The 24,147-nt window shown below is 40.1% G+C and overlaps 1 protein-coding gene across 1 annotated transcript; it reads right to left on the reverse strand.

Annotated features, from left to right (window-relative positions):
* Nucleotides 1-575: 575 nt before the first annotated feature.
* slc12a4 (solute carrier family 12 member 4) lies at nucleotides 576-18,230 on the reverse strand. Its single transcript, XM_079216675.1, has 24 exons — nucleotides 18,089-18,230; nucleotides 9,073-9,170; nucleotides 8,859-8,984; nucleotides 8,335-8,481; nucleotides 7,911-7,965; nucleotides 7,547-7,677; nucleotides 7,137-7,378; nucleotides 6,662-6,876; nucleotides 6,172-6,336; nucleotides 5,775-5,873; nucleotides 5,608-5,665; nucleotides 5,348-5,522; nucleotides 4,967-5,085; nucleotides 4,677-4,775; nucleotides 4,430-4,549; nucleotides 4,186-4,290; nucleotides 3,283-3,451; nucleotides 2,620-2,815; nucleotides 2,181-2,350; nucleotides 1,891-2,022; nucleotides 1,511-1,618; nucleotides 1,077-1,264; nucleotides 835-968; nucleotides 576-710 (listed from the first exon to the last, which is right to left on the reverse strand). Exons 1-24 carry the CDS (start codon nucleotides 18,222-18,224, stop codon nucleotides 619-621), a joined length of 3,279 nt encoding a protein of 1,092 aa, XP_079072801.1. The 5' UTR covers nucleotides 18,225-18,230; the 3' UTR covers nucleotides 576-618.
* Nucleotides 18,231-24,147: the final 5,917 nt, after the last annotated feature.

The following is a 24,147-nucleotide window of genomic DNA, read 5'->3' on the forward strand; positions in this document are numbered from 1 at the left end:
GGTTCAAAAGTCATCCGTATACATTTTTCTCTCATATCAACAACACAAATATCTGTAAAAAAAAAAATCATAAATTATAACTCTTTTTAAAAACTTTCTTCATGATCTCTGGCATGCCACCTTTACAGCACAACCAACGTCAATCACTGTGTCCATTATCCACAGTAACATTGCTTTACCTCAGTGGGGAACGGTTGGAAAAAAATAAATAAATAAATAGAGATGTGCTTCTAGAATAATCAAAGAGCTGTTTCAAAGTATAAATCTGACATATCAAAAATGTACCAAAATATGTAGTCTGTCATAGTCTCTTAAATAAAGGTGTATTACCACATATGGGGAGATATTTATGACCTATAAATACATCTAAAGTTTGTATTTGACACACAAGTATTGATTTCTGAGGGAGAAAGATTATTTAATTTGTCAAGAAGGCAGAGTTGCAAACATATAGGTGGATATGTACTCTAGTGTATGCCAATATTTTGTACTGAAAAATACATCCTTCACAATTAAAGTGACAAATCCATGCGTCTAACCAGCAGGTGTTGCCTCTTTTCTAAAAGGTGGAATGTATTCTGATGAGGCAGATGCTCCTGTCTAGTAGCTAATAATTGATCATGAGTAGATGGTGATAACCTCCCGACCTCCGCCTCGGACCAGCAGCACTCTTTCCAAACCTTCAGTCAACACCTCCAGAAACTCCATATCTGGAATACACGTTAAGTAAAATCAGCCAAACGATATGCTACACACTTGGTGTGTACTGCGGCCCAAAATCATCAATACAATTATGAAAGAGTCCTTTTGTTTGATCAAATTGGTAAAGGATACAGTTTTCATCTCCGTCCGTGTTTCGAGGTGGCCCTGGCATGTTGAGCAGCACTAATCGAGCATCATGGGACCTATTGACTATGACCTCGTTCAGCTTCACAGCCGTATGCATTCGCCGCACATTGGACTGATCCCTAGAATACAGCAAGGAGAGACGGAGAAAACATTCAAACAAATTAAATGCTCCAGGTTTTATTGGTTAAATACGAGACGGTAAAGAAGGTTAACTGAGTGCAACTCACGGTTTGAGGCTCATGAGTTCTCTGAAGTTCTCGGGTGCATTGTTTCTGTTCCTCCTCTCAGCCTCACACTTCTCTCTTGTCCAAGTCATCTGAACCGTCTCTCGAGGAGCCTCCACCACTTCCTCCTCCTCGTCTGAGTATAGACTTCCCATACGCACCAAAGAGTGTCTGTCCTTAACCAACTGGGCCTGCAAGTGCCATTGGGGATATAATGAGGGCTTGGATATCAATGTATTGTATGTAACTAAAACCTTTATTCATAGCAATAAACAGAGTTAAGTTAGAGCAGGTTAAATTCCCAAATTGTACCAGACCACCAGTAGTGAAGATCCTAAAACAGCAAAACATGAAAACACAGCTGTCGCTCGATGATTTATCATGCATTTTGTTTAAAAATATTTCAAGAATAAATATTACACACAAAGAAAACATACCTCTCTTTCTCTCTCTGCACTGGACAGCCTCATTTGCCTCAACATCTGGGATCTCTGCTCCATCATTAATGTTCTCTCATAGGTGTATGCTGAGATGTCACTGTCATGCTTAAGTAGCATTTGAAAAAAACAACATTTTAGTGGTTAATCCAGTTTAAACACATGTCTCTGTTGAACATGGACAGAGTGACCATGAAATTAAAGTAAATCAGTTTCTGTGAAACAATCCTGTCTGCGGTATCTTGTAATTATGAGCATCTGATTTTATTTATCTGGTTTTATTACTCAGTTCAATTTGTTCTGGTTCTAGCGATAAAAAACCCCTCTATGGAAGTCTTCACTTTTGCTCAGTTTCGTGGTCGTGTGTGAGGGCTCCTCACCATCTCCACCACCTCCACCTCAGCCTCTATTCTCAGCTGGTACAGGAACATGGCCAGATCTTTCTTCATCTGGATGCTGTTGTCATCCATCTGGGCTACAGTAAAGATACGCATCTGGCATTTCCTCCAAACCTATGCAAATAAGCAAATATAACCACAGTGTAATATCATGTGCTATACCACAAACATATGACTATAGTTGCTTTCAGAAAACACAATAAACCTTTTTTTTATTTGCAACATGTAAAATAACGTATTGGAATGAAACTCAAAAATATCTGCCTTCTCACTTTATGAAGTTTGAGCAGGAAAGGCAGCAGCATTAGCATCCCCCCATCATGGACGATCCACCAAACGTCTATGTTGCCATCTGTGAAGCGTTCATGGTTGCTCGGGTAGAAGGACACATTCTTGGGCACCATCAGGGCCAGGTGGGCAGCTGTGGTGCAGCGAACTGTGGCTGAGTAGAGATGAAAACATGGAAGCATGGATATTAACTGTACTGTATGAATGTATTTTTGCAACAGCTTACATTCTGTACAAGCCAAACGGAAACTAGCACAAAATGTATTCCAAATAGTATGTTCAAATAAGCTTTTTCAAACCCACAATTGCTCTATATTTAAGTTCCTAATAGTGAGCTGATTGTTAAGTGCATTTAAGTGTGACAACTAAATACTTATGCTTGTAAACAGTATATAAAAAAAAGTATTTCAGTGAGACTCTTACTGATAAAAGTCTTCCAGGCACGAGGGTCCTCACTCTGTCTCCAGCCATAAGGCCAGCCCATCATCACAGTGTTGTGCTTCATGCCTCCCAGACCACAGGACTGAATCAGGTGGACAATACCCTCCCGCACCTTTGATGCAACCACGATCTGGCAGAAACCTTTGACTCGCTCAATCTCCATCATATTCTTAATGGCCTGGTGGAAAAAAATTGGATAAAATGAGCTGCAGTCTATGACCACAATAAGGAGTAAGCAGATAAACCATGTTCAAACAGGTAAACCATACTATATGCTTTAAAATAAAAGATGTGTATCGCAAATTGGATGATTGGATTTTACCAAACACATCATATTATGAAAAATGTTTCTGCAACAGTCCCTTATTTTATCCGAAATGACTCATTGGCTCCATATTGTAGTGACAACAACAAGCTGTTTTCAGCCATGCCCGTTGATTAAAGTGACAAATGCTTCAAAAACTGTTGCTGTGGAAGAAACGTCACAAAAATTGAAAATTCACAATGAAGCATGTTTTCGCTTCATTGTGCTTTCCACATCACAAAAGGTGGTCATTTGTAACAATTAGTTGCAACACAGTCAGCAACAGAGTACAATAGATCATTGTATAGAGCATGTTCAGCACACCCCTTTCTAGTATGTACCTGCTCAGCTGCCTGCATTTCCCCATAGCTGTCCAGGAAGTTGCCCTGGACGACAGAGCCCACAATGGTCAGACCCTTTCCTGCCTTTAGCTGCGAGGCAAAGGTGAGCAGACGAGGATACTTTACGTGGAGGTCCTCATCAAGCTTCAACAGCACAAGCAGCTGAGGTCTGTGGTGCAGAGTCAAAGATAGTCAATAGGAGCCAAAGGTCAAACGATCAAAGGTGTGACCAAAGTCAAGCAGCTAGTCTTTGATTTGCATGTCCAAATATTTACATGTATAGCTTAAACACGGATGTTAAGTCATCTAGGGCCCACATAACTGTTAAATGACAGTATTTTACTGTGACTAGGGTCAATGCTGTAGAGACAACATTTATATATGTGATCTCAACATATATAAAATAACAATTATCTGGAAATGCTGAGCAAGCATGAGAGAAATATCAAAAATGAAACCCTTCCTAAGGCCACAATTTCCCAAAATTTATTTTTTTGTGGCCTTTACTCATTGTGTGTCAGTATGGATGACAGCTGGTTGGTAAATCTATCATATGTTGATTTATTTGTATGGCATTATCATCATTCTCCCTCTCTCTCTCTCATTTTTTTTTATAACCTATTATTTATTGCATGTGTCCATCTGGGTGCCACACATACATTAACTATTTGGGGTCTAAGGTCATTTCCTCAATTTGGCCACTGACAGGACTTTGATCAAACTTGCAGCTTCTCCGATCCAACATGTTTTTAAATAAATTGACTGCATAACAGTGTGAAATATCTGTTGGTCTTCAGAGGGTGATAGTCTCGGATGTTTGTTGCTGTGAAAACAACTTTCATTTCCCACTATGGATTGTGGCTCCCTAGAAGATGCAGGTGTCTCTTGCAGGTGTAGCTGTACCTCCAGTTCTTGGTGTGTGGGGGTCCAACCTCTAGTCTTAACAGGGCGTAACGTGCAGCGCTAAGGGACAGTCCTCTTATTCCATCTCCCCACTCCTTCTCTGCTCTGTTGTTGTTTGTGAGTGGGAGAGATAAGACACAAGCATAAGGGACGACAAACAACCAGCATCCATTACAGATATGAGAGAAACACAGAGACACAACCAAAAACAAATATACAAATGCTAATTAGACTCAAGACATACCCTTGGTACTCTATGTATTTGTAGATCATCCCAGCAATTACCATGGCCACAATAGCGTAGTACCAGGAGGAAATGAACATCAGAGCCAGACACATACTCATACCAAGGAAGGACAGAGCCCTGTGGATAGGACACATAAAGCCGGAAGACATGTTTTGGCATAACGAGAACAGTATTATTATTTACAAGTATGACAGCCAGGAAAACCTGATTGGTAAAAAGGACCCCTCGTAAGAAATATACTAACCAGTGGTAATATTTAAACCTTGGCCTCCAGTTGGGTGTGCGTAAAAGAGTCTGAACTGCACAGGCTAGGTTCACAAAAAGATAGCACATCAAGAAGAACCTGTTGAATAAACACAAGGAGAACGTCCAACACATTTGAAGCAGACAATGCATTGTCAGTGGTGTAGTTGGCCTGAACCAAACTGGGAAAGGAAGAAATGCATGTTCACAGTGTTTGAGTGAAATAAATGTGTTGGGCATGTGTATTTTACACTTGGCACATGTTTTTGGCATGTGTATATGTGAGCTTACATGGAAAGGATGGGAGCCACCATATCCAGTGAGGCAATAAGGATGCCCATCTCAGCGATGAGGCCAGTCAGTAGTAGGGCCCATGTGGGCTCTCCATTGGTCTTTCCGTGACCAAATACCTGAAACCAAAAATGGAAAACCCTTCATAAAAAACAATGCAAATCACTTCATGTTTGGTACTGCATCATATTCAAAAGATCCTGTAATTCAAATATTAGCAAACATTTCCAAATCAACATTGAATGAGATTCAGAGGTCATCCTGACTATTTAACTTATCTTATCTTATATGATGCAGTAACTGTTGTCTCTAAATGTATGTCAGTCAAGTCTGTGGGAGCCATTGCTTTGCAGCGACAATGAAAGGTGTGTACTGTCTCACCCGGAGGAAAGGAATAATGTTGTCCTTGGCAATAGCCTGTAGAAGGCGGGGAGCCCCAGTGAGGGACTGAAGCCCCGCCCCAACAGTGGAGAAGAAGGAGCCAATCACAATAACCCACGGAGACGGCCAGGAGAGCGTCCCTACCACCAGGTTTTTTTGAACACCGTCTCCAAACCTACAAGTGCATGAATACTGAATATGACCAAGAATACGACTTGACATTTATGATGAAGTTATCAGTAGGAGACAGATGAACGTACTTGTCCCGAAGGACTACTCCTTCAATACAAGACCCAAACAGGACCACAGAACTGAAATCTGAATACAGGAGGTCAAGGAGCACAAAGTGACACAACGATATATATATATATATGAAATCTGCAAAGAGTATTAGTCTTATTGTGGGTAGTCGCTAAAAAAAGGATACAAACAAGTGAAGTAGTCGTAATGGCTAAGATAGTTCCCACGGGGATGGACTTTTGAGCATCACGGAGATCACCAGATCTGTTGGAGCCTGCCATGATACCTTTGATGTAAAATAGAAGACATGTAAAAGCTGTTTAACTATGCCCCCTACTGGCTGGATCAGAGGAAGGTTTAAAGCTTTACTAGTTTACTGTGTGCAAGTTACTTGTGTAAAGAATGTCGATATTATAACATAATAGGCGGCTTAATCCAATTTGCAATTGATGGCTTGGTATTGCATCAAAAAACATGTTAACATTATATAATTATGTTTGATGTAAATTATTAATTATTTCCGGTAAACAAGTTTGGAAAGAATGATTTTGCACTTTCATGCAGACTGTAGACTTATTGTTTACCTGTTGCAGATGGGAAGAAGATACCCACGAGAAGTGTGAATGATGTGGCGATGTCGGCTGACACATACATGCCAAAGTTCTCCACGGCACCGTGGGCATCCACTGACTGGAGCCCCGCTTTCTCCAAGATCTCCCCTTTTCGTTGGTAGTCGCCCCACATGTTCTCTAACAACAGAGAACTGACATTGAAAACATTGGCAACAAACTCATTTGAAGAGACTACAATTATAATAGGCCTGTGTGTTATTCACTGATACAATTTCAATTTAGGGATTGCTGGGTTTACTTACACTGTTTCCTCCCCCTTTATTGCTATATATACATATATATATATATATATATATATATATATATATATATATATATATATATATATATATATATATATATATATATATATAAATAATTGGTACATTAAGTGTCATTAACTTCATATAACAAAATCTCATACTGTATATTTGAATCCCTCTGCAATTTATGGTACATGTACCTCTAATAATCCCACTGGCCAGTCCTGGGATTCCCTGTATCTCTGTCACATTGTTCTCATTGAAGTAGTCATCACACTGAGCACTGCTCATGTTCCCCGGCAGACAGAAGCTTTCCGACAGCTGACTGGGTACTGTGATGTTGCCCTTCATCACAGTCTTAGCACAAACATCGAAGCGATCTCTCACCAACGTCCTGTTTCCCAGCATGCAGATCCTACAGCAATAACATGGACACAATTAGAATCATGACTATGTTAGCCATCATTACTTCCACCACCAACCGGTGGCCAGAATCATAACAGGAAAAAGCTATAATTTAACAAAATACTAATACCAATAGAGAAATCTGCATTATTTATCCATTTGGAATTAACACAATTAGAGCTCTCTCCCCCTTAAGAACTGAATCAGTTGCATCGTCACCATAATTTACACTACTTTCTGTTAAGGCACATGTTTATTCTTCAGACTTACCGGAATTCTGGGGGATGAGTCATGGATTTGAATGCCCCAGCATAGATGGAGACAATTGAGATAATGACGCAGGCCAGGAAAAGAGAGGCCAGCTTGTTGACATATTTGACTCCGACAAAAACCACCACAGCCATCAAGCTGAGGCAGATAGAGCCGTAGACTCGCATGTTGTTCAGCATGGCACTGTCACTCCCAAGGGTGTCTGTGGCGTGAAATATGGCCGCCTGGGGGACCAGATATTTCTGAAGAGAGAATCATTTTACAACAGGACCTTTATTGTAATATACAGTGCATTTAAAATGAATGTAATAGCTGACATATGTTTATGTAGAATAGCATTTAGGAGTCATATATAGGCATACAAATGTCAGCTAGAATAAAACCACAGAATAATATTTTAGAAAACTGACCAAGAAGATTTCGATGGCCCCCAGTATGTACATGGCAGAAGCAAAGGTAGTGCCCAAGTAGAAGCACAGTCCCACAGCTCCTCCAAACTCAGGGCCAAGGGAGCGGGAGATCATGAAGTATGCTCCTCCAGCTACAACAGTCAAACAAAGTGTTACACAACCACTGCAAAGCCCACAGTCTGTGTCCAAGCAAGTTATTATTTAAAAACCAGTTTATGTCCCAATAATGACAATTACTATTTCACAAAATCAGAATGATATATATAAATATAATACTTATCGAGAATGTGTGCTGGATAAATGAACAGTATGCAAAGGGACTTATTCAGTGAATATAATGGAGTTTGAGGGTTTAAAGAATTACCTGGAACAACACCGTTAGTAGCAATGGCACTCATTGATATGGCTGTGAGCATTGTCTGTAAGGGAAACGACAACATATGATTACGATGGAAAAGGACACACATGTGTGGCTGGTACGTGAATTAACATGGATTATCATGAGTAACATGATTTCTGGAAAGAACTATAGATTAAAACAATCTAGATTGATAATTAGCGCTACAGGCAAAGGGAAACATATGTATTTTAGATTTTCTGATGACTGGTTCCTTTAAATAATTACTTAAGCTAATGCAACCATGTGAATTATATTGATTGGTTTAGCAATACAAGCTGGCTCACATTGTTGGCAGAATCAACACAGTGAAGTAACGTGTGCAGTACAGTATGTGTGTGTGCGTGTGTATTTACAGCAGAACAGTACATGTGTGTGTGCTCATACTAACACACGAGCAGCACATGAAGACAATCAGGAGGGACTGCATGATGCCAGCCATCCCAACAATCCACGTCAGTCGGAGGAAAAGAATGACACCAAAGATGTTCTGCAGACACGGCAAGTAGACTCCCATCAGAGTGCCCATGTTGGGAGACTGAGAGAGAGAGAGAGAGAGAGAGAGAGAGAAAGAGAGAGAGAGAGAGAGAGAGAGAGAGAGAATATTGACCATGACATTGGAGGAAACACGTGTATTGTGTATTGATTTGTTCTTCTTTTTTTTAAAGGTCATTTAATCATGTTATCAGCTCTTTGCATGGATCCAGGTCTTAAACAGCCACAGTCGCACAACAGAGCTTGCAAAGCCATGAGCAATCAATCAACAACTCTTAATACAGAACTAGAACTTGGATAGCGAGGCAAGGAGAGAGCCAGAGATGGAGGATACTGTTTCTAAACCTCCAAAGAGTGTACAAGTGATTAAAAAAAAAACAGCGAGGCATCGTGTTCTTCTGTTGTGACCCGACTCCTGACCTTGGGCGTCTTCCTACGGGAGGCGCTCTCCTCCTCCTCATGCTCCTTGGCTCCTTGGGTGATGTTGGTGTAGCTGACCAAGCGGCTGAGCAGAGAAGAGACCTTCGGCCGGATGTCCAACTCTTCCTGGAGGAAGAAAGAGAGGAAGTTAAATTAATGAGTTTGGTACAAGTCTATCCTCTGACAGAAACATTGGTAAATCAAAATAACAGACCTCAAACAATGCCAAGTTCCTGTCGTAGAAGTCATTCTTCTTAGAGGCAGCATCAGCACTGTTGAGAAATGGACTGTCTTCTTTGTGATTCCCGTGTCCTGTTAGAGAGGATAAATTACTTAAGGTTAACAATAAAGAAAAAGTTGCTTTTTGGCCAAGCAACAATTTGGCTAGGTCAATCAAATATATATTCACCTGCCAATAAACCAGGGAAACATTGTTCTTAAAGATATATTGGAGGCATCCTGGTAAAATAAACTGCAACATCAAGTGAATGTGCTTCACTGACAGAGACCTGATTGCTATGAAAGTTTGTAAAACCTTCAATAGTTCTGCACCACCCTGTCTTAAGACAATGCTTATTTACTGTAAAAAACAATTTACCATGCTTGGTATAAAATGCCCAATGATGTCAATGTTAATTCAGAGGCTTCTCTAATGTAACAAGGCACACAATTAGGTGAAATCAATGCTTACTTACATTTCTTCAAGATCAGAAATACATATCATATTATTTTAGAATTGTATGCTTTTCAGCTTAATGCTGTGTCATTTTTAGATAAATAAATAAATAAAATAACATGTTAATTGAATTAATTAAAACTACCATGGACCTACTATTATTGGCTCAAAGAGTCCCAATTACATCCACAATGTGGTACTTGATAACAAATAAAAAAAGATAGCTGGAATTTAATAACATGTTTTTTATGCAAGGTGTTAGATTAAAAGTCGTTGATGGATAAACAATGAAAACAGTCAAGGTTTTAAATAATGTCCCCAGTAAATATAAATAGCTCCACAGTGGCATTGCTTGCAGTAATTAATAAAACAAAGTAGACAATAAAATACTATACCAATTTTTCCATTGCAATTTCTTTCAATATTCAGCTTTTAACTGTCACTATTAATTATAATGTGAACAGCTTAATAATCCCCATAAAGCAGTAAACCTCAGGAACACAAATCATGCAGTGAAGCTACAGTGAAGGGCCAAACACATCACAGGCCGACAAAGCAAAGTCCAGGTGATAAACAGACATGTAATTAGATTTTCCTCTCATTAACTTTTGAAGAAAAGAATCAAGCAGAGATAAGATCAGTTCCTGGGGCAATTATTGCATGCAAAGTAGCACACACACACACACACACACACACACACACACACACACACACACACACACACACACACACACACACACACACACACACACACACACACATTCATACACCTCATTATCTAGAAATTACTTGACCTTGGGTTATTAGAGCATGTCAACTTTAACAACAACATCTCAAAGCAAAAATTAATCCTGTAACAAAAAGTCTGCCAATTTACCAAGTGGGCAGGACAAATATTCTTAACAGCGTTGAAAATATAGCAGCTTCGTTGTAAGTGAGTTGGTTGAGCTTCAGTGCTCATCTTCACTCACCTGTGTTCTGTGTCCCACTGCCTTCACTCTGGGTAAGCATAGTTATGAGCTGTGTCCAGACTGCAACAGAGTACTCTGTGCTCTGGCTTGGGGAATTGTCGATTACTATCCAGGACACTCGGTTGCCCGGGGTGAATACTCAGCAGGGGCCTGATTTAACACATGGTGCTCAATGAGGGGAGGTGGGGGGAGTGGAAGATACGGTGGTAACTCTCTGACTAACAATCTCAAGTGCAAAACACATGCATGGCACATGAGAGACAAGACATGATGTACATTTTCTCAACTAAAGCAAGCTTTGTTTCAAAGAATCGAAAGGATGCAAAAATCTGGACAAAATTGAGATAATTTGAGGCATGAAAGCCAAATTCCCATTGGTCTCTCTTTACAGATCCCGAACAACACAGCTGGATGGGAGTCATGCCTGGGAAGAGATAAGAGTAAAAACAATGCCAACACTGGCCTCTAGTGTCGCCTTGCTGTCAGTAGCATGGTATAAAGGCAACGTAATGTGTTAGAAGCAGCAATGTAGGGAGTCTACTGGAGATGAGATAGAGGCACTGAGTATAATTTAAAAGAGACATCTGGCATTTTTGGGGCAATGCAGATGGATGTTTCTCCATAAAATTACGTCCATTCAAACGTTTATTGGCGGGAGCTGTACTCAATCGGTGTTGCTCCAAAGACTATCATAATGTTAAAACCTAAAAATAGTTCAGCTTCCGGCTCATTCCATGACCAGCAAAATAAAAGACACTTTAACAATGAGGAGACAGTGGGGGTCTCTTGTTAATAACCTGACATCAAATGTCTAATTAAAAAGATTAAAGATTAACTGGCTTGTTATGAAGGCACATAAGAGTCTTGCTGTGCGCCCAGAACAGCACAGAGGCGTCACCTGTGACCCCACCAAAACAGCTCACCACCACTGACAGAAGATCAAAGACATTCACAGAAGGCTTAACCAAGGTAGAAAAGTTAAGCAAGGGCGTACATGACTTTTACTTTCCACTGACTAACTAGACACGCTACTGTATCATTACAGTACATTACATTACAGTAGGTTTCTTATCAAAGAAGTATAAAGTGTTGGTGTTGGGGTGAACTTGTACTATCTAACTAATACACACGATAGCCATGTTTATAAGTAATAGTTTAGTTTTTGTTGATTCTGATTCTGATTCTGAGCTTTTAGTATTGCACAAAAATTCCAACGCAAATGTTTGTGTTTTGGACATGCTGGGTATCATTTGCTGCGTGTTTAAACTAGAGCAATTCACTGAGAAGATGCTACGTTGTCAAGTCTTTTCAAAGTGCAAAGTACATGACGTAAACAGAAAAACAATGTCTCAGACACATTTACAGACAACATCAATATGATTTGTTATTGGTCCCAAAAGAATCTCCCAGAAACTTCTTCAAGACTTTTCAGCGAGCAGGGCCTTAGTTTACATTGCCAAGACTCCAGTGTACTTAGGTGGGATATTTCAAATATCCAAGAGGTTTCACTTTTATATTTCAATGTTACAGGCAGAAGGGAACTTAACAGTAATGTCTCTGCCCTTTTTTGTCAAAAGCCAATGAGTCATGGAAAACAATATCCATGTCCATTAGCTTCTTATGGTTTGAAAAAGCTTCTTTGCTAAACCTCCCCTTTAATAAACACTTAGGACTTAACACCAAGAGGCAGAGAAGTAGTTTAGCTGAGCCAACTCTGCTTTGTGCAGTCAGTTGGCAAAAATGTTCTACTGATTGAGGTGAAGTTGTGCATGTTTGGCTAAGTGTTTGTGTGTGTAAAATAGAGAGAGACAGTAAAGGAGACATGTGCATATCCTTTGCTCTTTTCTTCATTTAATTTGCTCCCTCTGCTTTTGTAAGCTGCATGTTGTCAAAGCATTGCTAGATGTGAGCATGCCACTGGGTTAGGAAACATAATACAACTGTTGCGAGGCAGCAGGCCAACTGATTAAACTTATCATTTTAAACTTATTTCCTATTGCAGATCCTGCTCATTGTTTATGTTTCTGGGCCTGTAAAATTATCCGTGGCATTCCTATAATCATTCCAGTGCACTGATTAACAGCTCCCTTACCTTCCCACAATGCATTGTACAATCCAATGCAATACAGTAAGTCACTCACGAATGTAGTTATTTACATGTTTTAATATGTGTATATAGATATATGCCCTACCCCTTACATTGTATAGGCCTACACAGTATATGTCAGCATATACTGTCATGTTGGTAATGCCAACAGGTAAAAGTAAAAATAATAGATAGTTAAAACTTATTTTTCTTTTGGAAAATTGCTACTAGCTTTTTATGGCGTTTCTTTTTCACTGTACTTTTTTCGCCTCTAACCTGTAGCAATAGGCCAAGTGTTAGCTGTAGTAGCTGTGCTCTATGTGGAGCCGCATCTGAACAGAGCATTGGAATGCTAACCTGCTGAGCCATACAGAAAAACATATCAGCTTTGATGGGTGCTAATGATGAGAAAAGGACGGCGGCTCAACCTGATTAGCTCAAGGGGTAAAGGTGGGCGGGGAGAGGTGCATTGTACAGCAGACTTTCAAAAGGACACAAATTAACTAAATGGGCTGCACGTTTGCTGCACACACAACCCACACTCATAAATATATAATACATACATGTTTGCTTTGTGTGCATGTTACATGGGCAGATTATAGTCTGTAGAGTCTATGGTACAGATAAACACTCACTGCCTTGTTCATCTACACACGATCCCCCGTTAATATCATTGTGCAGCACACTGCTGTGTAGGTAGGAAACACAATGTTAACTGTTGTACCCGGTCCTGTCCACAGAGGAAGTAGTCGTGAATGTACTCCTCCTATACACCGATGCATTGCAGTCTGACTGTCTTTTCTTGTCAACAAAAAAAGGGAAAGTGAACAAAAAGATGCCCTTCAGCAATATTAAAAGGTCAGGACATCTATGCAGGTGTTATTCTACATGTTCAGAAATCACACATCATCATCAAGTATGAGGTCCTTTTAGGAACTTTTGATTATCAGCTTTTGGGAACCACTGGTTCCATTGAAGCCAATGCAAACATAGTTACTGTATTACAATGTCCAAAAAAGACTGGTGCAAATTTCATATTTCATTGCACACTCACATTTATGCCTAAAAATGATTTCCAAGACTGGCAGAACATCATACATTTAAGTTACAAGCTTCTGTAAAGGCCATAAAGTAGAACCCTGTTGCTGCTTTGCTGGAAGTTACTTATCCTGTTATGATTCCCAATGATCAGTGTTGCTAACACACTTGTTTCTGCCTGAGAAGTTTGGAAAAACACACAAGCCTGCTAAAGTTAAAATTGCTAGAATTTGTCCGCAATCACGAGGGCAATGTTTGCGTGCTTCATGCTCTTATCTAGTTCTGTCCAAACACTTCTGTTGTATAACAATCTGAGCACGCTACAGCTGTGATCATGTCCACAAGTTTCACATTCATCACACACCAGTGGAAATCATTTATGTACACACTAAACTGTTTATGTTTTCATGGACAGTGCAGTATTTATTTTTTCCCTGATCTCTGTTAAATGTCAAAAGGGAGACAGTGAAGGAGAACTTGGTAATACCAGGACAAACTGAATGCATTTCAAGAAGAACGGGACGTACACATTGGGAAAAAAAACAACCAAAGCTGAGCTGCTCTGATGGCCTGGTTGTCACTTTGATGTGAATGAGCAGATAGAGCGAAGATGGCAGATAATTGGCTGGCAACACAGTCGCGTCATAGGAAATTATTTGTGAAAAATAATGTAGTTAAAGCATGGCCTTCTTTATCATCTATTAGGGTATCACAGTATCACAAAACTCACTGTAGAGTTGTTAAGGGTTGTTAAGTGTTTGTGTGTCTGTCTGAATGTGTTCTAACTTCGTCATCAGCTCCACATTTCTGTTCCACCACAGTGTTTGTCTCTCAAAAGTTTTCTGAGGTCATCCAGTTCTCCTGAGAGATGAGCAGGAACAAACAGCAGCATTCTCCAAATAATCCACTCATGACTAGGGTTAGGTATCGTTTGGGTTTTTTCCGATACCGGTGCTAAACCGATACTTTTAAAACGATACCGGTGCCTAAACGGTGCCTGAACCGATACTTTTTTATTGCCAAGGCAATTCTTTTTCTTCTTTCTACTTTTTCTTCTGCAAAAGAACTCAGACACTGTTGGATCCTAAAACTGCTGCTTTACTGGACTACACGTCATCATTAATATCAATTGGAGAGATTTGTTCCATCAAGCCAAGGACGACGTTCAAAAGCTCGTGCTCGTGTCTCCAGCGATCTGTGTGCGCGCACTGTGTGTGTGAGCGCCTGAAGCCCCGCCCCCTCGAGCCCCGCTCTGCATGCAGGCAGACAGAGAGCAGAGCAGCGAGTGCGCTCTGATCCGCGCGATTTTAATAATCGTTTTTAACGTGCGGGCACCGCGCTACCTTTTTAGTATCTATATACCGTGCAACTTTACAGAGTAGTGTAAAAAAAAAAAGTATTTAAATCGGCTCAGGCACCGGAAGGAAGCACCGAAATCTGCATTGCTTTTCGGTCCGGTAGGTACCGGACGTGTTGGAACCGGTGCCATACTGGCACCGGTTCTCGGTACCCAACCCTACTCATGACACCTGTTCTTGGCATCTGTTTAATTGAGGCCAGTACAAGCAAAAGACATATTTGCATGACGTGGTTATATTATTTACACAGAAATACCTGCACTTTTTTATGCACTGATCAAAATATTTACAATAGATCAAATTACTTTTTTTATATTTATATTGAAAAAATAATAATCGTAGTTATATAATTTAATTTCATTGATGGGTCATTTATTGGATGAACAGTAATATTTCCTGCATCTTGGATTTATTCAGTTTATGGAATATTATTTGTTGCCTTGCTTCACATACTCTGATACATGAGGGATCTCTACTTGCTGCGCCAAAGGACACGTAGGTAGTAGTTAAGAAGAGAAAGAATAGTGGCTCTTGCTCACTTTTCCATTGTTTTGAATTTAAACAAATCATGCCTCAAAAATATAATTTAAAAACAGAAATGCCGGCTCACAGATGGAAAATTAAAAAGAAAACATTCCTAGGGGCTTGCAACATATTTCCACAAATGCCCCTTTCTTTCAATTGTTATGGTGCATTTTAAGCAAAAAATTGGAAGCTCTCATCAGAACAGAAAGTGTAAACAGACTTTAAAATAAAAAATTGCTTGCTACCTTCTGACTTTTACAAACTAGAAATTGAGCAAACAAGATTTTAACCAGATATTGGTCGCATAATAGGACGGCATCTTTCTTTGAAGACAAATTATGTTCCAAACAAGCAACAAGCAACCATGCAAACCAAGAAGAGCAAGTCTCAGCAACCAACTTTCCAACTTTCTTCCCTGAAATGTGAAGGCTACTTCAGGGTAGTTGCTCTTGCTCAGGAGTACGGCACACTTACAGTGACTACAGTGTTGGTCCTGTCCTGCACTGAATAGAGCACACAGGCTGAAACAGACCGTGCACTGTATCACTTCCTCCATGCTTTAGACGTCACGCTGCATAGCTGAGACATCCACCGTGAACATACCCACCACTCCCATGGTGAAATCATCCAGTACAAACAACCACTTTTAGATTTACCACCATACTTTCCCACCCAAATGTTCACTGCCTGCATAATGTCATAATGCTGCATGTAAAACTCAAGTTGGAGAAGTATTTAATATGTACAGTATATGCCTAAAATTGCTAAGTATGTTGTACATGTTCTAAACCTCTTTCTAAGTGTATCACTCTAGGTTTAAGAAAACATATTTCTCTTTGAATTCATGCAGAATAATAATTCTGATATGATACTTAAATAACTCTTAGAAAACACAGTAAAGATGCCAAAACAATGCAGTCCACTATTGACTTGAGGCTCTGTGCACTGTAGAGTTCACACATGTGTTTGAACGTTAATGGTAACATACTGCGTACCCTTTGCTCCGTCTCATCATTCATCACAGTCACACTTCCTTCTTCTTCTTCTTCTTCTCCTCCTTTTCAACCTTTCCAGCATAACGTCATCCATGCAGCTATTACTGGTGGTTGTTGTTCTGAGGCTTCAGAAAGCTCTCCTCTGGTGGGTAATAGAAAATTATGACAGCAGGAAGGGAACGGACGGAGCAACAAGCTTGTGTGAAACTCGCCCATAAAAAGGGTTATATCAGGACATCTGTGTTTCCTCTATCATCAAAACCTAGAACAGAGTTCTAATTAGACAACCTTCAAGCCACTACTTTTTATCCCTTAAATCTCTGTTTTGTACAGTATCCTATGAGTGTATTAACTTGCATATCTGGTGTTTGAAAATTGTCATTTGGCTCTAAAGGGTAACGTCCATGCATTCCAGAAGTATACAAGCAGAGAGCTGGGTCAGCATGTGCTTTGATTGATTTCTCCGTGTTATGCTTCAAATATCAAATATCAGACTACTTGAACCCTGTGGCTTACTGAAACATAGATCATCTCATCTGCGTGGCCAGTTTGCCTGCAAATGTCTGCATACGCACTCACACATTGCTGCACAAACACACAGAAATGCATCCCATCTCTATACACACACTGGTTGTTCACTCACTGGAGGCTCATTAACACAGTAAAAACGAGCGAGAAGCGTCTACAGCCTTGAACTCTGATCCTTTCTGATGTTTTTCAGTTGTCGGGAGATCACAGTCAGCATGACGGGAAGGTACTATAAGTGGGTGGCCAGTCAGTGTGTGGGTTAGTGCCCAGCACAGACTGCTGGGCACTTGGTGAAGCGTGGGTGCTTCATTGCAAAGCTGAGCCCATGTGTGTCTTTTATTAAAAACTATGTTCCCCGGGTTGGTTTACTCAGCACACAAATGAGCACATAATCCTACCCAGCAGCTACACACTCCTCACTGCTCTGCTAGTCTTCCCTATGTCCTCCCTTTCTCTCTTTTAATGCTGAGTGGAGTGGAGAAACAAGTGAGGGACAGTGAGAGAAACGCTGTGACAGAGAAGTGAAAAGAGAGAAATCTGCTCCTGTGTTGTTGAGCAGTGAAAGGAAATCCCCCCCTCTGGCACAAAGAGAGCTCCATCTTTTGTGCAAGGAAGCACTTGAGGTCTTTTCTTGTTGCAGCGGTACCAGGGCCCCCCCTCACACAGTCCCACCCCACTTTATGTTGTCCACCACAGTTCTCACCCCTTTCATTGTTTCCGCTTTGTGTCTCATTTGTCCCTGAATTTATTTTAAAAGGCTTCCACAGGCAAAACAATGTATACTCCAACATGATAAAAGTATTGTTTTTTCAACACTGTAAAAAAAAGACCTACAGACCTATGTAGGAAAACTGCTTTCTGGCCCTGGAGAATTGCCATGGTAACCATACAACCAGCTGTTCATAGAGCTCTCAGGACAAAGCACGCCTTCCTCTGTACACACACTCTACACTCAGAATAACTTTTAGGACACATTTTGTAAGTTCAAAACTTCATGTTGTGTCCCAGCTGAGAGATTAAGAGCTGAGCAAAAGTTACTTAGGTGACACCTACCATCAGAGCTGACAGTATCTTGATGACCAGGGTAGTCTTGTCCAGTGTCCCTGTAATCCACCCAGTTAATCCCCTCTAGACTGTCGCAGTTGGACTGAGCTTGATCCTTCACCGGTACCACTGTGAAGTGAGGCATGTTTTCATCCCTATCCTCTGCGTCTCCAGCTCAGCAACTCAACATAGCAGGCTAGCTGTTAGCCAGCCTCAATTCAACTCCCACTAATGGCAACTACATTCCACTACTCTGCGCTCACTTCCTCTAGAGGCTATTATCATACTCCCCGCCCACAGGACAGCCCCTCCTGGGTTTTTTTTGTGTGAGTGTGTGTGTGTGAACAGAAGGGTATGGAGGTCTCACGGATGAATTTGGAAAAATACACCCACCCCCTCAAGTAGGAGTAACCCGTGGGACACAACTCTGATTGAGGAGTTAGCATTTTCATCCCTGAGTCATGTAAAGTGAGAGGGTGAGAGAGTAGGGTGACCCCCTTTCTGCTGGCTGTGTCATAATGACAGCTAACAGCGGGAACCTTGTCTGTTCAAGGGTTAGACAGACCGTCCTCTGTGTATACAGGTCATTCCCAAAACACACACACACACACACACACACACACACCTACACACACACACACACACACACACACACACACACACAGCTACGTGGCAGTTTGGAAAATAGTCAAACTAAACTGGTGAACTGGAAGCAAAGTGGAAAAGAGAGAAAAGAGAAAACAGTCTGTCAAAAAGAGAGGAGACTAAATGATCCAAGATCCCATTCTAATGATTAAAACAGCTGAACAGTTGCATGTCATTTTAACCTTTGACCCCATGGTCAATCAGAATTTAAAAATAGCCTTTTCCCCAATATTTGCTAAATCATTCAATAAATGAATGCTTAGTGTAGTATGTTATGCCTTTTCCAGCTGTTGAAGCTGTGAGGAAAGGCTCAGCCGTGATTACAGTGACATCACTAACAGAGGGTAAAGTTTACCCTCCTCTTTCTAAGAATAGTAGCTACTCAAACCATAAAAGCAGCACATCAAAGACTAAGCCTAGTAAGGCTGTTATTAGAGGGCCTGTTTAAGGCAGTTTTAGTGCTTTATTTGGATTCCAGAAGCTTTTTACTGTAAAAGTGTCCAGGGTGTTTTTCCACTTTGATTTATAAACAATTATCCTTCATTCGAAAAAAAGAAAAAAACTTTGTGAAATGGTCTATGAAAGAGTTAAAGGGCAAGGTGCTGAAGGGTAAATCACATGTCCCTGTGTCTGGAAAAAGAAAACTACTGCACGTTGGGATCTGCACACACTATTTAACTACAAAGAAGCTTACGGTTGTAGACGTTTTTTAGGCAAACTAGCATGGTAATGTAGTCTTACAGGACATATGGACTACAAAAATAAAATAGAAACATAATGATCTACTGAAATACATGTTTAATCATCTGCAGGAAATAGCATTCTTCAGTAATTTGCATCTTTAATTGTAGTTTTTACAGCTTTGTCCTATAATAAAACGTATTGGCATTTTCTTCTTGCTCCTCTATAGAGACTGAGGCTTTGACATGAAACAAAAAAATATTCCTTTTCCTTACTGACTTGGCAAAGTAATACACGAGATGCCATCAACCATATATGGTTATTTCCTGGATTGACTAACCCGTGCTGTGTAGAAATGAGGGTCAGTGAGCAGCAAGCAGACAGGACCTTACGCCCTCTTTTCTTCCACCACAATTACTCAGCCTTCTGGGAAGACGTAAGCAGGAGGGACTGGTCCCTGAAATCATGAGGCCCACAAGGGTCGGCTTGTTTACAGCAAAGAAAGAGACTTGAGAATCTGGTGAACGTACTGAGGTGAGAAACTAAAACGATGGTAGCTGCCTAGATTAGCACTGAGCTGGTCCTGTATCACTTCTGAGTCAAGGTTAGGCGATGCCTCTCGGCCCACAAAAAAAAGGCTGGAGGAACAACGCTGTACTTTACTGTAAGAGCTAAAGGACAAATGATTAGCTAAAAATACAGATGGAAAGCATGTACCTTGTTTCCCACTTGATTTAAAGGACGGTCAAAAAGGTTTATTATGGTTTTCTGCTTTGCCTTTAAGGCTTGTGAATGCAACAAAATATCATTGGCGGCTCCTGGTCCCATGCACTTTCTTCTAATGTGTAAATGTGGTACGTGAATATATCTGATACCACAAGATGTGATACCACAAGATAAAATTGCGTTATCACTAGGTGCTACTAAACTGCAGTGCATGCTGCTCTGACATGCAATTATGGCTATCGCCCACTAGATGACAGCCTTACGTTACCTCAAACATTCTGCAACCGCATTTGGTGTTTTCATCTTCTAGATAAAAATATAAGTTATCCCCCTCTAGATGTCAGGCTTTTAACACCTAATAAATACAGCAGAAACATATATTTCAACATAACCTCCCAATATATAATTTGGCAAACATCAATGGTCAATCTCTCACCAGATTTTCGAAAAAGGATTATAGTCCAAAACACTTTTTTCTCTGACACCATTTGAATTCCAGAATATTCACAAAACGAAATAATTCTTAACTGATTAAAAAATACAGACATGCTTTATTCCAGGGTTCAGGAACATGAGTGATGTAAAAGAACCTCTATCATTAAAATGTTTACCTAGATTCAACCACTTCCTGGTGTTACATGTATATCTAAAGAGGAGATGGTCTTAAGTCTTATTGTAGTCCACTGGCGTGTTGAAAGGCATGATTTTCTGCTTACAATACAAACGTTATATTATATATATATATATATATATATATATATATATATATATATATATATATATATATATATGTATTTTAGATACAGATGTATGTACTCAAATTGTCTAACTAAATTGTAAAACCATATATTCTTAAATGTAGTAGCCAGTTATTTCATTGTCAAAGATTTTGGGGAATTGTGATGTAAAATAATCATGTTTTATGACAACCATTTTCCCCACAATCTAGTTTCTGAAATTTCCTAAGATAAAGAACAACTTTAAAAAGTGTTGCCTGAAAAAAGGGTATTTATCTGTGTTTTGAATGAATGGTATTTAGGTGCATGGCTTAATCTAATTGGTTGGGAAAGCTAAGCACTCCTTGTCTTTCGACATTGATTAGGATTTTCTAATACTGTGCCTGAGGGGACTTAAGTCGATCCAATTACCTTTGGCTGCCATTATTAGCTTGACATGGCCACAGGGGTCCTTCCACTTTGTCTGTTGTACTGGAGATCTGCATCTGTGAACAATGAATGCCATTCAGCCTGGCAGCAATGGTGACTGAAAGGTTGGCCATGGAAAGCAGCTTTACCAGTCTGTACGGCTTGACCGAGAGCAAGTTTTTGTAGTTTCAGTCTTTAGGTTTTGTTCTTGCCACATAGGGTTATAACTAACATCAGTCTCCGTATTGCATCAAGAGATATTTAGTTGTCCAATAGGGCATAACTCTCAAATGTTCAATTGACCAACCTTCAGACTAATACATTATTATAATTATTATTAAGCATCACCTTATTTTATATTGACTTGCACTTTGTTTTGTTAAATTTTCTTGTCGCCAGGCAAGTCTCTCATTCCTACATCTGCCGTACATCCTCTTGATAAATTCATGGGCCTTTGAATATGCTTGCTGAGGTCATTTGGGCGTATTTCATAGCAAGAGCAGTTTCCAATAATGTATCATCGTTTATAGTTTGTGTATATCCTAAAAACTCCTGTGGCTTCAAATTTTTTGTCTCAATTAAACTATACAATGTTAGCAACATCATTCAAAAGAAAACTAAAGAAATCAGGAGAGTTCGGAAGTTCTGCTATTAATATTATTTACAGTGCTAGTGTCGTAATCTAACCTCAACCTAAAGTTGTGTTTTCTTTGTTTTTTATCATGTTTTCTTAATTTCCTGTAATTAATGTGTTACCCTTCTTTCCTCTCATTCTAGATCACTTCAAATCCTGCCTTTTTGTGTTTTCCAGCCAGTTTTGATTGTTTGCCCCGCCCTGATTAGTTCCACCTGTCCCTCGTTAGTCCTGCAGTCATCTCCTGCTCAACTGGTTTCACTTCCCTAATCAGAATTTGCTATTTAGCATCTGGCAGCTGTGAACTAGTAATATTGTGGCCCTCCTCACCGCTCTGCATTTGGATCCAATCCCTGTTTGAGTATTTCCTACACTGTGGCAGCGAAGAAGGATTTCTGGATTACCTCAACTGTACAAAATCATTGACTAGGAAGAAATTGATTGGGTGCTACTTTTCTTGGACTGGATGTGCACCACAGTGAAAGCAGGTGACATGGGCCTAGTTGGAAACCTGTGGACAGGAGAGAGGTGGCCAAAATCGATGGACTCCGCTTGTGGGAGAACTCCAGTCCAATGGTAAATTATGTGGTTATTGAAGATTTTGCCACCATGAAGGACAGTGACACCCTCCTTTTCTCTGACCACTCTTCTCTTTCCTGATATAAAGTGGTGTCTGTGCTTGCTTATGAGCAGAATTGTAACTTATGCTATACTTCACTGTGGGGAAAAAAAAAAGTAGTGTTAATAACATGAATAATGGCTGAATGTCCGTTTAGCTGCTTCTGTCAAAGGGTCCTAGATGGATATGTTGGCTCACTGTCACATGTCCTTGCAGACTGAGACTCTTGAGTAGCACAGAGCCATAGTTAATAATTGGAACACCTGTGACATTCCTGAAATGACTCCTCAAAATGTTTGCAGTGAAAAGTGCAACGCATTGTTTTTGCCTGGTAAAAGTGTTTGGTGTGTTGGGGCTGCTTGTTGTGAAGCGGTCGTCTTCCTTTTTGGAACATTTAATGCAAGTTTTGGTCTTAAGCTGTGACACATTTATACAATGTTGATAGTAAATTTCTATGGAAGACTGCATAAAGTATTAATTTGTATTGCTACATTGGAGGTGTGTAGGTCATCATGTATCTATTTGATACATGCATTTATACATTTTAGTGTGATTTCATTATTGTCGACTCAAGTCATGTAGCAAATTATATTTCAAGAAAAAACCTACCTGTCCTAAAGTCTGCTGACCATTACAGCATTGCTCTGCTGATATGGTAGTATTCCATTCAGACCGTCTAACATGTATCACAAAACCCAGTATGAATGTATTTGGATGAGCCAAAGCTTGGAGAAGTGGCTGTGTGCTGCTCTTCATTGGAGGTGGAAGATGGAAATTAACAGAGCACACTTTTGATCAGGCATAAATCTCACCATTGTGGGGCTTGCTGCCCAGATAAACTTCACCACATCCGATAAAGCTCACAAATGATTCCCAAAGCTTTTCAGTGGGAAGCACATGTAGTACCCAAGATCGACATCTACTTCAGCGTAAAGTCACCACATTGCAGTCCAAACTTTCAAGCCAAACGCCTGAAGGGCTGTAGCACGCTGTTCCGAAGAAAAAAAATCAAAGCTGTGCGTGGGCGATTCAGGATAATGCCTCATGTTGCAAAAACACTTTAAATGATGGCGGTTAAAGCTTCTCTAATTAAAAAAAAAAAACTAAAAGGTGATTGCAAATGTAGTATTAAGCTGGCATTCAAAACTATATAGCACACGCAACGCAAACGCCCCCATGAACACCTCATTGTCACTCCTTCATATTGATTTCAGCACCTCTTAATGCTTCCAGAGATACGGTTTTGTAAGATAAAGAGAGAAAGCGTTTGCAGCTTTTTTTATTTTTGAACGATTTCTTTGGCTGATATTAATTATTGTAGAGCCTGTGACTGATTACGGGACTCTAAACACTTTAGGCTACATCGCTGCAGCAGCCTGTGGCGTGTCGGAGGCCTGATGCCTGAAGATACCTATTTACTGACTGGAATTGGTTTCAAATAAAAAGGAAATGTCTTTGTCAACACAATATAACAAAGGCTGCTAAGACCACTTCCCTGATGACTCGAAACCAAATGGTAAGACTGCAGACTAAACCTTAGTACTTAGGATTTGATGTGAAGGCTGAATTAAAAAGTTTTGTCTAGACCTTAGCCAGGGTTGGCCAACCAGTCAGAGAC

Source organism: Taurulus bubalis, assembly GCF_910589615.1.
Source record: "Taurulus bubalis genome assembly, chromosome: 4".
Classification (NCBI taxonomy): domain Eukaryota; kingdom Metazoa; phylum Chordata; class Actinopteri; order Perciformes; family Cottidae; genus Taurulus; species Taurulus bubalis.